The sequence below is a fragment of the Erithacus rubecula genome (assembly GCF_903797595.1).
Source record: "Erithacus rubecula genome assembly, chromosome: 9".
Taxonomy (NCBI): Eukaryota; Metazoa; Chordata; class Aves; order Passeriformes; family Muscicapidae; genus Erithacus; species Erithacus rubecula.
The window spans coordinates 4173601-4194021 of NC_136660.1; the positions used below are offsets into that span (position 1 = coordinate 4173601).

The 20421-nt window shown below is 39.1% G+C and overlaps 1 protein-coding gene across 1 annotated transcript; it reads left to right on the plus strand.

Annotated features, from left to right (window-relative positions):
* Positions 1-337: 337 nt before the first annotated feature.
* On the plus strand, positions 338-19308 carry DNA2 (DNA replication helicase/nuclease 2). The gene is made up of 21 exons (XM_079311869.1): positions 338-465; positions 1227-1397; positions 1751-1934; positions 2841-2986; positions 4470-4595; positions 5423-5642; positions 6738-6855; positions 7190-7355; positions 8557-8751; positions 8932-9162; positions 9616-9732; positions 9836-9945; positions 10960-11069; positions 11932-12156; positions 13218-13411; positions 13507-13596; positions 13689-13881; positions 16403-16492; positions 17094-17276; positions 17396-17542; positions 18095-19308. The coding sequence occupies exons 1-21, from the start codon at positions 455-457 to the stop codon at positions 18149-18151; spliced, it is 3084 nt and encodes a 1027-aa protein (XP_079167995.1). The 5' UTR covers positions 338-454; the 3' UTR covers positions 18152-19308.
* Positions 19309-20421: the final 1113 nt, after the last annotated feature.

The following is a 20421-nucleotide window of genomic DNA, read 5'->3' on the forward strand; positions in this document are numbered from 1 at the left end:
CGTTTGAAATCACTTTGTATCACAGCACCAGTAGCAGATCTAGCGCTGGGCAAAGTGGAAATTAGTAGCGGGCACAGTGGCTGCGCCTCACGGCCCCTCCAGTCCCCCTTACGGCCCCTCACGGCGCAGGCCCCGCCCCTCCCCGAGCCGGCGGCGCGAGGAGCCGCGCGCCGCTTCGCGCCTTCAGCTGGCGCGCGCGGGAGCCGCCCCCCCAGCCGCCTCCCATTGGCCGCGCCGGGCGCGCTGGGCGGTGCTGGCGGAGCGCGCGCGGGGGCCACCGCCTCCCGCCGCCTCCCATTGGCCGCACTGCGCGCCCTGGGCGGGGCTGGCGGAGCGCGCGCGTCCGGCGCGGGGCTCCGTGAGGCACTGAGGGGTCCGAGCCCAGCCCAGCCTCGCTGAGCCCAGCCTAATCGAGCCTAGCCCAGCCGAGCCCAGCCCCGCACAGGACCTGCTCATGGCCGAGAGGTAACGGCGCCGAGCGCGGGGAACCACAGCTCCCGTGCGGAGACAGCCGGGAGCGCAGGGCGGGAGGTTTGAACTTCTAAAGCGCTCCCGGCTCCGGGCGCGGGAAGGCGCGATGGGGTTCTGAGGGCTGACCCGGCGGCACCGGCCTCCCTCGGGCATGGGCTCGGGGCTGCCGGGGATCACCAGGGAGGGGAACCCGCCGGTGCCGAGGGCGCCCCGCAGACACCCTGAGGGGCCCGGTGTGGGCTCTGCCCCGCCCGCTCTGCTGCTCCCCCAGGCGTCGCTCGGTGACAGGAGAGCAGGCATCTTTGGCCGCTCTAATCTCGTGTTTTGACTATTGGGAACGGGACCTTGAGTGTCAGTTTTCTAATCAACTTAAGGCAGTGGGTAAAAACTCCCTGCTCCGTGTTTGGAGGTGTTTGCGTGGCTGTGGGAGTTCGTGCGTGTCGGGAGATTAAAGCTTTCTCACAAGCACAGTTGTAATTAGTTTACAAGTGCTTATGGATATGTGGACGCAAAAACGAAGCTCTAGCTGTGATAAATAGCAAGTTGTTTAATATTTATAGATATTTCCTACACTCTTATCTATGCAGAACAAAAAAAAAAAAAAAAAAAAAAAAACAAACCCAAACCAAAATATTTATAAAAATTAAAGGGAAGTAAAATTTGGTATATATTTCAAGCGTTCCCTCTTTTTGTATGTAGGTTGGCTGTTTTCAAATCGTGCAGTGTTCTGTCTTTGTAATCATCTGTGACTTCAGTTTTCAGAAGCAAGTGGCTGATACAATCCTCAGGAATGGGCTGAACAACAGATACCGTGTGCTGGAAGTCAGTGTAATCCAGAGAAATGGAAGCGACCCTGAGAAACACTTGACAATTACAGCGTCTCCCTCACTGGAGGATACAGAGCTGTGCATTCTCAGGAATGGCTGGTAATCCATACAGACTCATAGATGTTTGAAAAGAAAGTGAAATGCTGGATTGTTAACTCAGTTTTCTCTTGGAGGATACGGGATCCTGAAACAATCTTTGTTTAATGTAATATTATCAGTATACTGGCATAATGGATATCATCTTAAGAGACTTGATGTCAGGTAACATGTGTTGAGTGGGTATTGCTACCTTGCAGTTTTAATTTGTCATTTGTCAGGATTTCTTTAGGTCAGCTTCTTTAAAAAGCCCACCCCAACGTTTCAAAGAGTGTCGAATCTGCTCGTTAATGTGTTATTTCTTATGCATTGTGTCTGTCGTTTGCAAATGCTTGTGTGGGTGTATTCCCTTGCAGGGAATCTGTCCCGGTTGTTCCAGGGGACATTGTTCACTTGGAAGGGGAGTGCAGCTCTGGCACCTGGATCATCAATGCCCAGTGTGGATTCCTGGTGCTGTACCCAGACCTGCTGCTCTCGGGCACCACGATCTCCAACAGTATTCGCTGTATGAGGAGGGCAGTGCTGAGTGAACGCTTCAGGGTAAGTGTGAAATCCAGGCTGCTCCTGCTACTGTAACAGAGTTACTGCTCCACTGACACTGGGGGCTTAGCTCAGTGTTAAATCTGGCTGGGAGGCTGTATAGCAAAATGTCACTATTAGCAATTCACAGAATAATTTGGGGTGGAAACTGTCTCTGATTGAGCTTCTCTTGTTTTTTTTTTTTTTTTTTTTGAGAATTGCAACTGAAATAATGCAGTACTCTTAATATTACTACTGGGCTAAAGAACTGGTCTTTCCACTTACATTTCTGATTAATCTCTTGTCACATTTTGTATGGATATGATTTCTTGGTGAGGGATGTACCTCTTGCCATCCATATGAAAACATAACCACGCTTGGCCAAGTTAAGAGCTGCTGAAAAATTTAGTGAATTCCATTAATAATTGCTGTTGTCTAACTCTGGAACATGAATCCAACTGCTGGATCTTTGAAAGAGAAGAAGTTTCTTGTGGTAGTATCCTTGCTGATATATCAGAAATATGCTGATAAATAGAAAAGCAACAGCTGCCAGTTTCAGTGATGAAAACTTCCAGACATGACAGAAATATAAATCCAAATGAAGAAGGAAATTTCAGTAAACATTGATTGTAAAGGTGTGTATTTGCATTAGGAAATGCCCACAGGCAAAACTTTCTCAAAATCCATTTTAATCTGTGCCTTTGTTTCTCACCTGCCAATCACAATAGGTCCTGACATTGTCAGGGCTGGGATAAACGTGAGAGACAAAGCAATAGAAGACATAATCATTAGTGAGGTGAAAGCTGTCATGATCTTGCAGTTCAATAAGTGTGGGCTGTGATGTGCAGCAAATAAAATTTGGAAATTTTACAGAGAAGTTGGCATGAAGCAGGCATAAATCTTCAGGTGTGATGACATGTGTTGCAGGGCTCCGAGTCGGGTTCGTGCCAAATGCTCGTCGGTACAATTCTTCATGACATTTTCCAGCAATCTGTGACCAATAACTTGACTCAAGAAAAGGTACAAGAGCTAGCAAATAAAATTGTGTATGGACAGAAGTATCTCAAAGAAATGTAAGTAGCATTACAGCTGCCTTTTATGTTTGGAAGATAGGGCAGGAGCACTTTGAACTAGCAGATGAAGTTATACTTTAAAAAATGTAGCACATGTATCAGGAGAGATTATCATTCTGCCAAATGACTTGGCTTAATGAAAACTGGTGATCTTTTTGTAAGATAATTCCCCATTTGGTAACTTTATTTTATTTGCCTTGCCTGCTGAGCTACTTCTATAGATCTGAACTAGTCTTTTGGAGTAACTGTATGTGTCAGGGTTTTTTTTTACTTTCAGGCCAAGCAGGTTGTAGTGTTTGTGTCTGTAACATTGGATTTCCAGGCATCTCCCAAAACTGATTTGAATGGGACAAATGGTTAATATGATTCTCAGCAGTGAACCTAGAGCCTTGTGACTGACCAAGAACTGAATGTCTGATAATTTCATATCTCCATCAGGTTACTTAAAGGCTCAGTTGTTAGAAGACCAACTTATTTTCTCAACAAAGCTGATAGAAATGCTAACCAAACAAGTAGTCTTAATATTTCCATTGGAAAATGGAAAGGTGAATGGCTGTCAATTTTAACATTTTACTGCAGGCTTGATTACAATACAAGTCTACTCATGTAAATTAAAAATTATTATATCCAGAGTGTTTTAAATGGCATATTGGGCAATATCAGTATCTGTTAGCCCCAGATGAGTCAGGAGTTAAAGTTGTAGTGGCAAGATTATTATTCTTAGTTCTGTTATGAAGATAATATTTTGAATTGTGTCTGCTAAGATTACTTAAAGGCTTTTAAGTAATCCCTCTGGGCCTCCAGGAAACTGTTAATTTGCAATTCCATTTTTGCATATGTAGGCTACTGTTTGTTGGGATTGAAAAATAAGTTGCGTAAGGTTCCTGCCTGTTGTCATTTGCACTCCTATGAACCTTTGTGTGCAAAATCCACTTGTATTTCTCTATTGCTGTAGAATAATGACATTATTTCCAGTGATTGCCAGCACTGAATTATCTAATGCCACATGATTAGATTCTGTGTCATGTTCTGTCAAAATGCATGTGAAGAGCAGATGAGGATATCCAGAATAAAAGCAAATGGTCTTTTAATTTTTTTCTCCCCAATGTTGCCTGAATTGTATGAATTGCCATTTTTAAATGTATGAGTCTGGTACTCCTTTCATGCAGTCAAACTGTTTTGTTTCATCACATCTGCCATACTGATGATCTCACTGTGCTGTACCTGTTGTTTCAAAATATCCATTCAGAAATGGCTATTTTGGTACAGCATAACTCTTGTAATAGATGTTCAGTTAATAGTTTTATGAATTGAGTTGAACCTCTATGAAACTGTCCTTATCTACAATTTTTAGATATTTATAAAAACTTGAGAGTTACTTCCAATGATCTTGTTGCTACTCAAAGCAAATCTCTTTAGTACCAGCAGCAGACTTAATACTTTGTTTCCTTCATGTACGTGTCTTTTTTTTTTTTTTTTTTAGGTACCACTTAAATCTGAAACAAGCACAGATAATGCAAGAAGTAGAAGAATATCTGCCATCATTTTTTAAGTGGGCAGAAGACTTCATGAACAATCCAGCAAACCAAAACAAAATGCAACTAAAACTGTAAGAAGCCAGAAAAAAAAGTTTCAACCATTCTATGTTGTATAGCTTGTTTGATTCACTTGAAATTTTTAGAACTTCAGATGCACATCTGTTGGGTGATTTGGAGCTAATTCTTGGCCTCACTGACCACAGAGCTGAGCTTGTGCTGCATGTTTAGCTGCTGTTGGGAGTTCTGGGCAAGACATGAAACCTGAGGGTGAACTGACTCACAAATCTTAAAATCCTTGTGAGCAATGTGGTACAAACCAGAGCTTTTAGTGAGTAGAAGAAGAGCTGTTGACTAAACTAAGAGTTACTGTAGTTATGAGCAAGACTGCAAATCAGAATGTGAAACTATTAATCAAATGGAATTTTTGACTAATAATTTTTTTTCAGTAAAATGGTGATTTTACTCAACTGCTGCTGAGCTCTTTTTTTCTGTGACTTCTTGCTGTTTATTGTAATAACCATAACTTTAACCATGTTAAAGTTTCAGTGAAATGGCAGGTCTGAGAAAAACCTTATTCTACTGTCAAGTGTATTATAGAGTGTGGTTATTGAGGGAAGACCAACAACTCTTAAAAACAGTTTAAAGTCTCATCTTAACCTTGAAATTTAGGTGAATAGCAAGACTCACTGAAGTTAGTTTCTGATATGTTGCCTCTTCTGTTAATGGGAAGATTTGAGTGAGAAGTTTGAGTGAGACTTGATGCATTTTATTTCTAAAGTGAGTGCATAAAGGGCACTTATAATGCAGAAATATTATATACTTAGTTGCAACACATTTTAATGTTTAAATATTAATAATTAAGGGAAATTGTTAACTTCTAGCTTAATTTTCTTTCTAGGTCAAATGGTGGAAAAACAGAAGATGTATCTTCCAAGATAGAGGTTGTAGACATCCTGGACATTGAGGAGAATATCTGGTCTCCCAGGTTTGGGTTGAAGGGAAAGATTGATGTCACAGCCAGGGTGAAAATCCATTGCCAGTCTGGAGTACAGTCTCGAATAATGCCTTTAGAGCTCAAGTCTGGCAAGGAGTCAAACTCCATAGAGCACAGAAGTCAGGTACAAACACCAAATGTCTAATTTCACTGCCAGTGGCTGTGTATACTTTTCTGTTAGGTGATCTATTTTGTCTTATGAATAAGAAACACTTTGTATGTGGTATAATCTAAATTCATGGATGGCTCATCCTGACGTGCCCAAAGCTGCTGGTATAAAATGAAAGTGAATTGAGTAGTAAGAAGTATATATACATTTACCACTTTCAAACATACTTCTGGATTTTATCCTGAAATATCTGTTCTTTAGTCTCTTCTTACTATATTCAGATATTGGGTTGAAGCAAGCTGTTTCAGGAACTAGTATTATACATATTTCCATATAACTGACCTGATTTAGAGAGGTAGTATCCTTGTTATAAGGTTTTAAAAATGCCTTTTAATTTAAATCCTTGGTCAAGTTCATGCTACTTACAGCTTCTAGAAGACTTGTGATAATAATGGCTGTTGAGTCATATAAATTGTGGAAGAACTAAATACAGTTAGAATGTATTTTGGTTTTAATACTGTGCTGGTTTTGACTTGGGCTAGCAATAGTTTTCTTCACAGCAGATAAGTATGGGCTGTGTTTTGGATTTGTGCAGAACAGAGGTTGATGGCACAGACATGTTGCTGTTATTGCTGAGCAGGGCTCACAGAGCCAAGGCCTTTCCTGCTCCCTGCAGAGGAGGAGACTGGGGTTGATGGGAAGTGAGGGGACACAGCCAGGACAGGGAACCAAAGGGATCAAAGGGGTTTTCCAGACCATGTAGCTGATCATCATACTCAGTATCTAAGGTGGGGGAAAGAAGGAGGAAGGGTGGGGGGCATTCCAAGGCTTGGAGTGATGGAATTTTGCCTTCCCAAGGCACCATTCAATGTGATGGGACTCTGCTCTCCTGAGAGTGGTTGTACACCTGCCCAGCCATGGGGAGCCATGAATCAATTCCTTGTTTTGCTTTGCTTGCATGTGTGGCTTTTCTTTTCCCTCTTAAACTATCTTTATCTCAACCCTCAGCAAGGATGGGGAAGTGAGTGAGCAGCAATGTGGTGCTTGGTTGCTGCTTGGGGCTAAACCATGACAACTACATTGGGCTAAGTTTATGTATAATGTTTGCAGGTTATTCTGTACACCCTGTTGAATTTGGAGCGGAGAGCAGATCCTGAAGCTGGATTTCTTCTTTATCTAAAAACCGGTACAATGTATCCTGTTTCTGGAGCTCGCATGGACCGGAGAGGTAAAGCTGTTCCCCTTCTCTGGAAATCATGATTCTCTTCAATATTACTAAAATCTTTCTAACTGTAAAGGTTACTCTTGTGAAAATAGCTCTACTTGGGGATGCTTTACTTGTTATAATGTTACTAAGCTTATGTTAAAAGTTCAGTTGTTTTAGTAACACAGCACAAGGACTTTGCTATTTGTTTTGATTATTTACATCTGTTTATTATTATTGCTATTATTATTTAAGAATAGTCAGTTCTTAGCTGACTAAAAAGTTGATACCTAATTACTTTTGAGGTAGAAATTGTTACAAGCAAAAACATCAGCTTAGTTTATTCTTTTCTTGACAGAATTAATGAAGTTGAGAAATCACTTGGCCTTCTACCTAACACACAGTACCTATAAATCTGATGTGGGAAGGCAGAATTCACAGCTTGCTGCTTTGCCTCCTGTGATTGATGACAGCCAAGCATGTAAATATTGCTCCCAAATGCACAACTGCTTTCTATACAGCAGGTAAAAAAAAAAAGTCTACCTAATGTTTTTAAATGAGATTGAATAACTGTATCTTTTGAGATAATAAGTTCATTTTTGTGGTTTTGTTTGTATATATATATATACAAATATATATATAAACAGATTTTGTATATATTCAGGACTTTTCCACTCCAAAGGAATCTTCCACAGATTTCTCTACAACTTTGATATATCAGTCCCTGACTCACAGAGACTTAATATGTTTGCTCAGTTTCTGCAAGGCAGAATCTGAGATAAGTCTCAGCAAAATACCTGATGACAATAACAGATGTGTTTAAAAAGCTATATACTTGCAGCTTTCTGAAAGAGGCAATATTTGGGCTTGAGTTCTGACTGGAAAACTGCTTTTTTGAGTTCAACCTGTAGAAGATTGTTTCCCTGTAGGGTATAATACAAATACATTCTTACTACTCTGCTGAAGTATTATTGCATCATCTGCTCAAGAGAAAATTCAGTAAAATTTCACACAAAGATATGAAATTGTTTTAACAACTGTTACAAGTTTTAGTCACTATGCTGCACAAAAACCAACCAAAATTGTATATGGAACAGATCAAATGTTAGAACAGGAGAACCTTTGGAGTAGTTTTGTGGAAATAGAATGCCTGACTGTTTTTAAAATTATAGAGGTAAAAGTGTATATTCAGGGAGCTTTTTGGGGATACATGACATGTTTTTGTGAAATCCTGCTTCTCATACTAAGTTGCTGCAGCAGCAGGACTATAGTTGGGTAGCTGTTTTCTTCTGACTAAGCTTTTCTCTCTCTGGTTGTGTTTTGTATACATGATTTGGTATAATGTCTGTTGATACTTAGTTTTGAAGTTTGCTTGTGTATTAACTATTAAATCCCCATTGCTTAGCTAAATATCAAATTAAAATTTGTATGATACAATGAAAGGACTAAAAAGTCATCTCTGTACATGTATACATAAATTTGAAATGCCTTTATTTGGTCTTTGATTAACTTATTCAAATTTATTCAAAATCATGGAGATGATGTGAAGTTACTCATGTAAGATTGTGCATCTGAACAAAGGATACAGATTTGACTTTATTCAAGTAATGATAAATTAATCTGTCTGGTATGATACAGTAGATATTTGGATTTTTATGTACATATGGACTTGCAGATGAAAAAGGGTCCATGGTGAGCCTTTCCTGTGGTTGATTCTATTGCCAGAGCTGTGGAGCAGAAGATGGCCACTGTGGCCTTTCCTCCTGCTATGGTGCCTGTCATTGACAGAGAGACCAAGCACCTGAAACCCTCCCACCTAGAGTATTTCAACCTCTGGTATCTGATGTTAACCTTGGAGCTGCAAAGTGGAGAGCATAAAAAGGGATATAAAAATATATGGATGATACCTTCCTTGGAAAGGTAAGGTATCATTTCTAAACTCATGCCAATGATGCTTCCTTCCTTTTGTTGGTTTTGTATTTTGGTTTTGATGGTTGGCTGTGGGTGGTATGGTTTTTTAATTTGTGGGGTGTTTTTCTTAATAGTTCTCTTACAGAGAGAATCTTAATAATAAAATATTTCTTTTTTTAATATCTTCAGAGAGAAGGCTGGAGATTGTGTTGGGAACATGATCAGAGTTGATGAAGTCCATGAAATTTCTGAGGGACAGTATCTACATTTTTTCCAGCGTAGAAATGGTGCCATACCTGGAACAAATCTGTTGGTTGGTGATCGAGTGGTTGTGAGTGGAGAGGAAAAGGGTTTACTTGGTTTGGCCACTGGCTATGTTAGAGAAGTCAGTGCAACAAAGGTCTCCTGTTTGTTGGGCAGGTAATAGGAAGAAAAGAGAAGTATCTGTTTGCAAACACTCTGGCATTGGCTTGAGGGAGGGTGCTGCTAGGTGTCCAAAAAGTAAATATGTCTGTCTATTTAACCAGGTTGTTTGAATAAAAGCACATTTAAACTCTGTTTACTTACATCTCTAGCATGAATCTATATGGATATATATGGATATATATGGATATATATATATATGGATACAGTGATTACTGTGTTAATAGTAACTTTCATTGTTCAGTATATATTGCCCTTACATTGGGCTTACATTTTATTATCCCTCATTGGGATCATGCTTTCTTTAGATCAGTTAATACTCTATTTCAATTAGCTATTGCTTCACTCTGGGATCTCTGGAAGATACCATTTAACATGTAGTCATAGGTCTTTAATCAACATACAGCTGGTAAACAAAATTATTTTATCCATGTTGTTTTCATCCTTCAGGAATTTGTCAAACCTCCCCAAGAACACCATATTTAGGTTGGATCATGATGAAGGAGATGTTGGTACAGGAGTTCCTTTTGAAAATCTTTCTAAATTGATGAGAGATTCCCCAGTCAGGTATGAAAAATCAAATTAATTTCACGCTTTCAATATTTTCAGGTGAAGTTTCTCAACTGGTAACTCTTATTGTAACTCAGTTTTTTCTTATTTTTATCCACAGTGAAAGGCTCCGCAACTTGATCATTGACTTTCAGAAACCACATTTCATTCAGCACTTGAGCTCTGTCCTTCCTCCTGAAGCAAAGGAAACTGTTGCAAATATTTTAAAGGGTACAGAATGACTTTCCCCAAATACTCTGCTTAGTAGTATCTCTGTAGCCAGAGTATTTATCGTGCTAAATATAAGGAGTTTTTCCTACTCTGGGGTCCAGTGATAGTTTTCAGCTTAAAAATTAAAGCCAAGTTCTTGCCTTGCATGTCTTCCAGCTAGCTGAAGACTTGTTTAATCACAGGAAGACCTGATCAGATACTTGTTCACAACTTTATTTCAGTTTTGCTAGCAGCTGCAGCATGCAGTTGCAGGCAGAGTGCCATGTGATTACCTCTGTAACCTCTAGAGAAGGAGAGGAAGCTGGCCTTGAGGGAGAGGAAGGAGATGGGCTTTGGTGGAAACTGTCACTTGTATAATCACTCTTGCTGACTTTTTGGCAGCTCTGTGATGTCATTCTTTGTGACACTTATTTAAAAACAAAATTTGTTTAGGTATGAAGCAGTATCTTGTGTTTGCTGGAAATATTCCTTGTTCTCTGACAGAGCTGCCTGTGAAAACATAAATTCAACTGAGTTGTCATAAAGAAAATTGAATTTTATATAAAAACTTACCTTGAAGTCTTACTTTGCTTGAGCTTTGCTTAGTCCAGATAGCTGAAATGTGTTTGCATCAGACTGGGGCAAGCCAGCTCTGCTGTAATGTATGTTCTAAACAACATGCTGTAGGTGCAGCTCATCACCCCTTGCTGTGAGCTGTGTTGTAGTCAAAACAAATGCTCAGACACAATATATGGAGGTGGTCAATTAAGACAATAGAAAAAAAAAGTCGCAAAAGGTCTAAAAGTAAAAATGTCTTCAGTGACTTCTTTGTGGAACCATAGTGCAGACCCTTTTCTATTTATCTTGTGTATTATGTTCAATGTCATATCTTCATTAGAACCTACAGACTTTGCTCAGTTCTTGTCTCTATTAAGGGCTTTAGCAAAGGAGGAAATTATAAGTTTGCTCTGACTTTAGTCATTATTAAAATTATGATGAAGTGTAGTAATTTAATTTTGTTTTTTCTTCTGAAAGGTCTAAATAAGCCTCAGAAACAGGCAATGAAACAAGTGCTGCTTTCCAAAGACTACACACTTATTGTGGGTATGCCTGGAACAGGAAAAACAACTACAATATGTGCTCTAGTAAGACCATGTACCTTGATGTTTAATTTTTTGGGTGATATTTAGAGGATAGACTTAAACCAGCTGTGTAGCATCATGACTTAATCTAACAGTATCTGTATAATGTCAGGGAAAAAAAGCACACTTCTTTTTGTTTAACCTATATTTGGTAGAACTCAAATTGGATTTTGTGGAGTAGGATTGTCTACTGCTTGTGTAGGAATATATGTGGGAGGGAGGAGATTGAAGTGTGATATTTAATCATTTCTGTGATGATTTAGTGTTAAAATTCTTTGGCTCCAAATATCAGCAAGTCTTCAAATCCTGAGTTAGAGCTCAAAAAGAGGGACTCCTTGAGAAGCCAGTAACTTGTCCACTGTAAACTGTAAGAATCTGTGAGGCTGAATCCATGTGCACCATCTCCTCTAGCTGGTGGTTCTCTTTACCCCAGGAAAGGACTGGAGGAGCATGCTTGATTCAGGTTGTGGGCTGAGTGAATTTTTCATGGAAGAGCAGTATTATCCTGCTTCCAGTTGTCATCAGCTCATAGGGAAAGAGGAGGCAGGAGAGCACAGAGCTGCTGCTATTTTCAGATCAGCCCATTCCCTTGGATGTGTAGTGGCTAAATTGCCATGGAGAACAGTGCTGTGGGAATGGGCTGCATGGCTTGTTCTTACAGTGGGGACCTTAGGAGTGCAGTTCCTTGTCAGGGCACATCCAGTTCTTGGCTCCTGCTGTTTGCAGCAGCCTTGTGAGCCTGCTGCCCATTGGGACCCTCAGGAGCATTGCCCATATTGTCATGGCCAACATCTGGCCAGGGATCCTGATACAGATGAACTTGCAGATGAACTAACTCCTTTTCTTTCCCTTTGCCACTCATTAGGTGAGAATTCTTTCTGCTTGTGGCTTCAGTGTCCTCCTGACCAGTTTTACACACACTGCTGTAGACAATGTCCTGTTGAAGTTGGCCAAATTCAAAGTTGGTTTCTTGCGCTTGGGCCGAGCTCAGAAGGTTCATCCAGACATTCAGAAATATACAGAAGAAGAAATCTGTAGGTCCAGATCAATTAAGTCTGTGGCAGATTTGGAAGAGATCTATAATAGTCAGGTGAGAAAAATGTTTTTTTGCTAGCTCTGCAAATTATTAAAGGTAATTACATTAGTATTTTGTTTGAATGCTGCAGAGAAGGAACCAATCTCAAGGGTGTGTAGTGCTGTAAGAAATCCAAGCTGAAAGAGATACTCAACCTCTCCATAGTTTCAATTTCTTTATAGCCAGTAATGACCTACATTAAGTCTGCAGGCTGAGCAGCTTTGTTTATGTCCACACAAAGTAACTCATCATTGTAAGGAATAAGCCCCAAAGACTCCAGTGCTTTTTTCTGAGATCTTATGGATGGGCTGCTGCAGCCTCCTTTAGCATTATTTACATGCTGTGCAGTTTGTCCCTTCTCTCTCTACTTGTGCTCCTTGTGCCATTAGTACAGTCAGCAGATGGGGAAGAGGAAGTGGAATGCTGTGGAGCTGACCTGGCCAAACCCTTATTTTTGATAGAAATATTAGTGCTGTCTGTGTGAATGTTAATGCAAACCATAATGTGACCTGGATCATATGATTCAGTGGCAGCTTTAAATTAAATTTGCTGAAATAATAAAGATTGATGGTAGTTGCAGTAAATGCCAACTTAATAAAAGCTGCCATTTACTTTTTATTGATAAGTATTACAGAGGAATGACTGAAGTCATAAGGGGAATGACTTAGCATTTCTTATTTTAGTCATTTTGGGTTGCAGTAGAAGAACTGCACTGCTGTTGTTTTATCTTCTCTTCAGCATTGAAAAAAAAACCCAAACCACCTGATTTTTCACAGTTGTCATTTCAGCACACTCTGTGAATTGTTCATGAATAGAACCTGGCATTACTATGAACACATGACAGGAACAAGCTGTTTGCCACAGTCTGCTCTAAAGCTGGTTTTGTTTGTCACATGCAAGAATATGTCAGGCCAAGCTAAATTATGCTGATCTGATTTCGAGGATTAATAATCTAATTTCTGTGATTCTACAGTTTAGTTCAGTTTAATGGGAAATATTTTTTCTTTTAGTGTGGAGAGCATAGTGTTAGAGGATGTAAAATGTACCTTATCCTTGAAGTGTGTCTCAATTTTCAGCCAGTGGTAGCAACGTCTTGCATGGGAGTAAATCACCCCATCTTTGTTCGGAAGCAATTTGACTTCTGCATTGTTGATGAAGCTTCCCAAATAAGCCAGCTCATCTGCCTGGGCCCACTGTTCTGCTCCAAAAGGTTTGTGCTGGTGGGGGATCACCAGCAGCTGCCTCCACTTGTGCTGAATGCAGAAGCAAGGTAAGATAAAATGCTGGTGGGCAATTACTAGTCACAAATTCTGGGAAGGCTCTTGCAATGCCCTGATTGACATGTTTTGATTTTTGTTGTAACAGAGATCTTGGCATGAGTGAAAGCTTATTTAAAAGGCTGGAACAAAACCAAAATGCTGTTGTCCAATTAACTGTGCAATACAGAATGAATAGGTACTTTCAACATTTATTTATTAAATTGTATTCTTAATGTGGGGCTGAAATGGTGAGATTTTTATGTCTTTTCTTGTTTTTTAAACCTTTAGTAAGATTATGTCATTGAGTAACATGCTGGTGTATGAAGGCAAACTGGAATGTGGCTCAGAGAAGGTGTCAAATGCCACTGCTAACTTGCCCAACCTAAATAAATTGAAACTGGACCTTGGGGATGCCTCAAAGACATGGCTGAAAGAAGTCCTTGATCCTGACACACCTGTGTGTTTTCTGAACACAGAGAAGGTAAAGTTCATTTCGAATATAATTAATTGTATTTTGAGGCAAGTTCTCAACATGCAAAACTTGATTCAGCTTAGGCAGGGTAAAACAGGGAGCTTCAGAAAGTATTTTTCTAGGGTCATGTGAAGTGTGCAGCACACAGAAACATTGTTGGGGTGGAACAACTGCTGCTGGAAACATTGCATCTGAGAACAACTGAAAACTTGAATTTAAATACTATTTCAGAAATAAATGTTGTATTTCCTGTAAAGTGTAGCTCAAAGTGTGTGGATGTACTGGATGTCCTTGCAACCAGGGAGTGAATGGCCTTGTTTCCATTGGCTGAGGGTCACTGGTGTCAAAGCTGTGTGCCAGTGCAGCAATAACTGCAGCTCTCCATGGAATTCTGCAGACATTCTATACATTGAAATGTAAGGGGTTAATAACTTTATTCAGATGTGTCACTTCATTGAGACTCAAAATTTTGCTGGGTAAGTAAAATTCTAGTGTGAATAAAAATTCTGCAAAGAGACTTTTTTGCTAGAAGGGTTTAAATGCATGAAGAAAAAGGTTAATGAATTAGTACCTCTTTGTGGTCTCTAGTACTTGTCACTCTAATTGGTGATTGGATTAGGATTTGAGTCTTTCTTCCTCCTTAACAGGTTTTCTGTTGATTCCTATTAATACTGTGTTTTGTCAATAATTATATCAACTGGTAATCTTTTATGCTGACCCTGGTTAGAACTCACCAGTGTTTCTGTGCTCTCTATGACATTGTACAGGATTCATATTTTTTTAAAAACAGTTCTGATAGAATCTCTTCAATGACCTGAAAAGAAGCAGTGTTTACTTGGATGACTTAGAGAAATTTCTACAAATGTCTAAACTAAACAGAGACATTTTTCAGGAATGCCTCGACAGCTGCAGTCCCTTTCCCAGGAAAGCAGACAGTTGGTCCCAGGAAAGAGGCCTGTTAATAGGAATCTGGCTGAAACACTGTTTATCTAGTAATCATAGCAAAATTGCTAATGACAGAAGTAGGGTTTCTGTTCCATTTTATTTTTTTTCCCTAGAAAGCCCATCTCAAGTGTAAGACAGCTGCCCTCTTGATAGAGCCAGGAGGAAAGTTTTTATTTCCAAAATATTCTAGATTTGTTGAGACATGAGGCTGTAATTTAATTTCTCCTTTTGGACTTCCTGTCAGAACTCCATGTATTGTGGTAGCCATGGAGGGGGAAATGGAAAAACCTCACTGAACAAGACAACAAACAAAAACATTTATTTCCTATAACTTCATAGTAGATTTTTCCCCCCCTGTGTTGTTTACAGTGTAAACAAGAAATTATTATGAAGAAGTAGACTTGGGAGGGAGAGATACAACCAGAGGAAAGGAAGAGGAAAAAACACCATGACACTATCAGGAAGCTTACATTTATTATGCTGGCTTTTTAAAAAAAGAAGAAAAAGCTTCTATTGTTTCCTGCTTAACAATACAACATGTTTGTGACAGCAATTGGAAATCTATTTGTTTCTTTTCTGTCAACCCCTGTGTCAGTCTGCACTTCTCTGACAGCTTGGGGCTGGCTGTTTGAAAAATGACATCCTTGATTTAGGGCAAGTCTCCTGAGAATTTCTAGGCCCAAGTTGTTTTTGTTGGTGGTTCTGCTGGTGTCCCATGGGTACAGGAGAAATATAAATGTGTCTGTTACCATGACACTACATTAAGAACTTCTGTCCTAAAATGATTTTTGTGTAGTTTTTAGCTGCACTAATGCCAGTGTGGTCAGAAATTAACTGTGCAGTAAAACAGTGCTCTTCTGCTTGAAGAAAACTTGAGCATGTGGAAGTTGGAGGCTTCCAAACACATGTTCATTGTTATTGGTGCTGCTTCAACTTTAGAGAAAGCAAGAGTCAAGCAAAGAGAAAAAAATTACAAAACTGTGAGTTTACATCCTGAGCTTGTTGGCTTTATAGCAGGATGATATAAAGAATGGGAGGTAATAGTTAAGAAATTGTAAATTCAGTGAATACTTTATTTAAAGGTTGGGAGTTCAATTTAATGCTACATTCTGGATAGTTCTTGCTTCAGCTTGAAATGCAGGCTTTCAGATATTTTAAAAATTATCTTTTATGCCATGGAATGAAGAAAATTCACTGCAAATAATGTTGTATGGAAAGCACTAAAGCAAAAGTAAAATTATATTTTATGTAAAATATAATTTGCTCTCTTACCTTATTAGCAGGAAAATGTCCATTTTGGGTTTTTTGATTTATGGTGTATAATGCTGAACTGTAAAGTCAGAGGATTAAGCTTTGGCTTAAGGTGACAAACTAGTGCTAGAAACTCATTTTGGGAATTGTTCTAATTTGTTTTGCAAATGCAGTATTCTGAACTCACAGTACAGGCTCTTCTGTTTAGTGAAATTAAGCATTTTAACTTTATTTCTTTAATTAATACCATCAGTATAAATCTACATATGACTCAGTTAGGGACAGAATATTACAGACAGCAAAAGGAAATTATTTTCTGTTTGTATTTTTAAAGGTCCCAGCACCAGAACATGCAGAAAAAGGTGGCATAAGCAATGTGACAGAAGCTAAAATAGTGCTTTTCCTCACATCCTTATTTATTAAGGTATCTTTTACTTTACTACATGGTTTGGAGGGAGAGCTTTATAACTAATATTTTTACATTGCCTTGGTAGCAGTGGCTGCATGTGTTGGGGATAATCTTAAGGACAAGTTGGAGCTTGGCTTCATGTCAGTGTAGTGGGGAGCCTGAGGTCTGCATTCCCTTCCCTGTCCCTTGCCTGCTTGGATCTGAGGTGCAAAAAACAAAAGCTGGATGCCAAATGCTTTTAAGAGATGAGGGGCTTCTTGGGAGGGAGGGGAGAGGATTTGCCTTTGTTCCTTATTTTATCCAGTCAGCCTCAGGAGTGGTACAGACCAGGAGTTCTGAGTGTTCACCTTGGAGTTTAGAGAAGAAAGAAAAATGAGGATTTCAAGGATGTGTCTTTGTGCTGAGTTAAGACAAAGCTTAGGAGCTTGCAATAACTCATGTTTTCTATCTTCTTCAGTTAATGCTAGTTACCCTTGCAGTTCCATTAGTGTAGATACAATATCCTGCAGCATTGTTTAAAAAAAAAAATTAATTAGAAGCATCTTTTCTGACTGTACTGAGTTTCCCAAGCCAACTGCAGTGACAAATTATTTTCTCCTGTTTCTTTTTCATTCAGGCTGGCTGTAAGCCCTCAGACATTGGCATTATATCACCCTACAGACATCAGTTAAAAACAATCACTGATTTGATGGCAAAATGGAAGGAGAACAGAGTAGAAGTCAACACAGTTGACAAATACCAAGGAAGAGACAAAAGTATCATAATTGTGTCTTTTGTTAGGAACAGCATGGATGAAAATGTAAGTTGGTCATGTTGACTTTGTTCCAATCAATTTTAGCAGTTTAGATGCACTTTGAAAACGAGTGGTTTGTGTCCATGAAGTAGGAAAAATAAAAGTAAGTGGCATTTATTTCCCAGCTTGGCACCCTGCTGAAGGACTGGCGCCGCCTGAATGTTGCCATCACCAGAGCCAAGCACAAGCTGGTCATGGTGGGCTGTGTTCCATCCCTGTGCTGCTATCCTCCCTTGGAGAAGCTCCTCTGCCACTTGCAGGCCCAGGCAATGATATCCTTTTATGCACTCTGGTTTGGGAAAGGGGAAAGGTAAGATTGACTGAGATTTGAGATAAGAATGGGAAGATATTGGATTATTTAGGTTATACTTCTAACAGTGATTGGCAACACAGCACAAAATGTGCTGAAGAAGTTTGTCAGAAGTATACTTGAGATCAAGCTAGAAGAGAACCTTCTCTGTCACCAAAAGCAGAAAAAAATATTGCTGACTTGCAAGTCAACTTTGACATAATTTTTTAAATTTCATTTTTCATTTTTAATGCTTTTGCATTTCTTCCTGTGATCATTTCTATTTTCTTGGCATCTTAACATCAATGTGATTGCTTTCTTCCACTTAACACATCTGCTTCATGAATAATCTTGGTGGAAGGGAAAATAGTGTCACTTGGTAATTTTTTCTTTCCTTCTGGTATTGAATAAGATTTAGCTATTGCTGTTTCCATCTCCTATTTAAGCAGGAAAGCTGCTTTCTTTGCAAACACCAATGCATATTCAAACAGGTTTTGTGAAAGGAAAATGTCAAAATGCATCCTTAACTTGCTACATCTTGAATCTTCCAGTTGGGGCTCATGAAAGTATCCACAAGTGTAGCATCTTGTGAGTGTGAAGATGGAAAGTTTTACAGCCTTTGGTGTCTTTTCTTCTGCTGTTGTTTACATGTTAATAACTGGTAATTGGGGGTGTCAGTGCTGATGTGCACTGTTTGGTCTGCAGGCAGCCAAAACAGGAAGCATTCAATTATTTGGAAGTTTCCTTTCAGTAGAATGACAGACATTTCTTGAAAAAGCTGATGGTTACAGTACTAAAGCAGCCAGTTTACTTGTGACAAACCAGAAATATGAAGCACTCTGTTCCTTGCACTACTGGATATTGTTATATCCTACCTTAATGAACCTGCAGAATTGAGTGGGGAAACACTTGAAGAGGAAGGGAGTGTAAACCAATGTTGCATTGAGTCACAGTTTTCTGGGCTCAGTTTGGTTTTAAAAACTTGAAAATGTAGTTTACATACAATAACTCCATTTGTTAGAATTCCTAATTAAGGTGCTGTGTTCTGCTGCTTGGAAAAAAAATAGGAAAAACTTCTTCCTCTTCTTCAAAGCCTCACATTGTCCTTTGAAGTCTACTCCTGCTTTTAAAAATGCTGAAGTCTTTTATATTTATATCCATAATGTAATTAATCTCTCATGTGAAGATCCCTTGATAACATTTCTAATCTCTAGATTTTGCATACATCAGGGAGAAATGTAATGCTAAATCACTTAATTCCCTGTTATTAACTAATGTGTTCAGCAGATCAATCTGAAGTGAAATGCTTCATAGTACAACTCTTGTTTTTTCAGTTTTTCTCATCTGTAGTCTTCAAAACAAAAATTTCCAGGATACAAAGCCAGACATGCAGCTTGCTAACTAAGAAGTCTACATGCTCAGGTTCTATTTTTTAGAAGATGATGGCATATAAACAACAGAAAACACCTTTTACTTGAGAGATCTGTGTTAGTTTCTTTATGCTACCTCATATTCTAGACTGAAGAGACTGAGAAGTTTCTTTCCAAGGTTGCTGGTGGAAACATCAATTTTTTTTGATTCTTCAGAATCATTAGCATTTGTTTTCTTTCTGATCAAAGTCAAGTAGCTGTGTGCATACAGTTGCAGACAAACTTGTGCAAATAAATGTGGATATTTTCACTCTTTTTAACTGCTCCCTAATTTTTGTAATGTTTGAAATAATAAAAGTTTGCTGTTGTTTTCGTTAAAGTTGTTTATACTTGGTTAGTACTTTGCTTTATACAATGCAAATATTTATAACAGTACAATAATAATTTGAAAAGTTGACAGGATATCCTAGTTTTCCAGATGAAAATACATTCTTCATCAACTGTGCCTGTGCTCTGAGTCTTTCAAATGATGAATAAAATAGGGTAAAATATGCTCTTTATTATAGTAGTGACATCAGAAAAGTTTTTTAGAAGAGATTTTATTTCTGTGTTTAGCATCTTTGTGTAGAAAGGTCCTAAGATTTCACTAATCTGTTTTCTTATACCAAGTAATGCTTATGCAGGAAATTATTTGCATGCTATTAAAAACTTAATCAATAAATTAAGAGTTTTACCATCCCATCATGAAATTGCATGAGAAACAAACACAAGAACATTTCCTTATCCACTTACCAAATGCATCCTTCCTTCTTGTCAGGTGGTAAAAATTTGACTGAGCAGCAGTCCACAGAGGAAACCATGTTTTGCTCTGGTAGTCTCAAACAAAACTGAGATGCAGTTCTCTAAACCACTGTGTCTTTCAATGAATACACATAGCAAGTGAGTATCTTGTAGCAGTAAAGGATCACTTTTTCTATGTGCTGCCTTTCAAACAGGTTCCTCATGCAGAAGCAGCTGTTGATGCTGCTGGAAAACAGGCACGTGCACGCCTGCTGTGTTTTGTGCTGCTGGATTCCCAAAAATGAAAAAAAAAAGGAAGTTGTTTTATGCCAGACTAGCAGGATCAGAGTGGGATTATTTTAGAATTGTTTAATGTTTAAATGTATAGGTTCCTTTCTCCTTGTAAGAGAGGGAAATGGTGGATGTAAGAAGTGTCTCTGTCACCACGGACTGTGTCCTGTCCATCCCTGTGTTCCTCTTGTCCTTTGGTCCTTCCTTGCAGGCCAAGCTAGTGCTCTGTGCTGTTTTCTGCAGTCTCTGAAGCTGGGCAAGGTAAAGAACCCCTTTTTATTTTACAAGTTGCTGGTTAACCTTGCCCAAAAAGGTGAGAGGGAAGAATAATTATTAAGCAAAGCACATTGTAGTGCTTAGGACACAGTGAGCATCAACTGAGATCCCATCTGGATGTAACAAAAATGCTTGATGATAAACA

Coding starts and splice junctions, on each gene's coding strand:
- DNA2 (XM_079311869.1), top strand. Junction 13,412..13,506: donor GTGCTGAATGCAGAAGCAAG/GTAAGATAAAAT, acceptor TTGTTGTAACAG/AGATCTTGGCATGAGTGAAA. Junction 17,277..17,395: donor GGAACAGCATGGATGAAAAT/GTAAGTTGGTCA, acceptor TTTATTTCCCAG/CTTGGCACCCTGCTGAAGGA.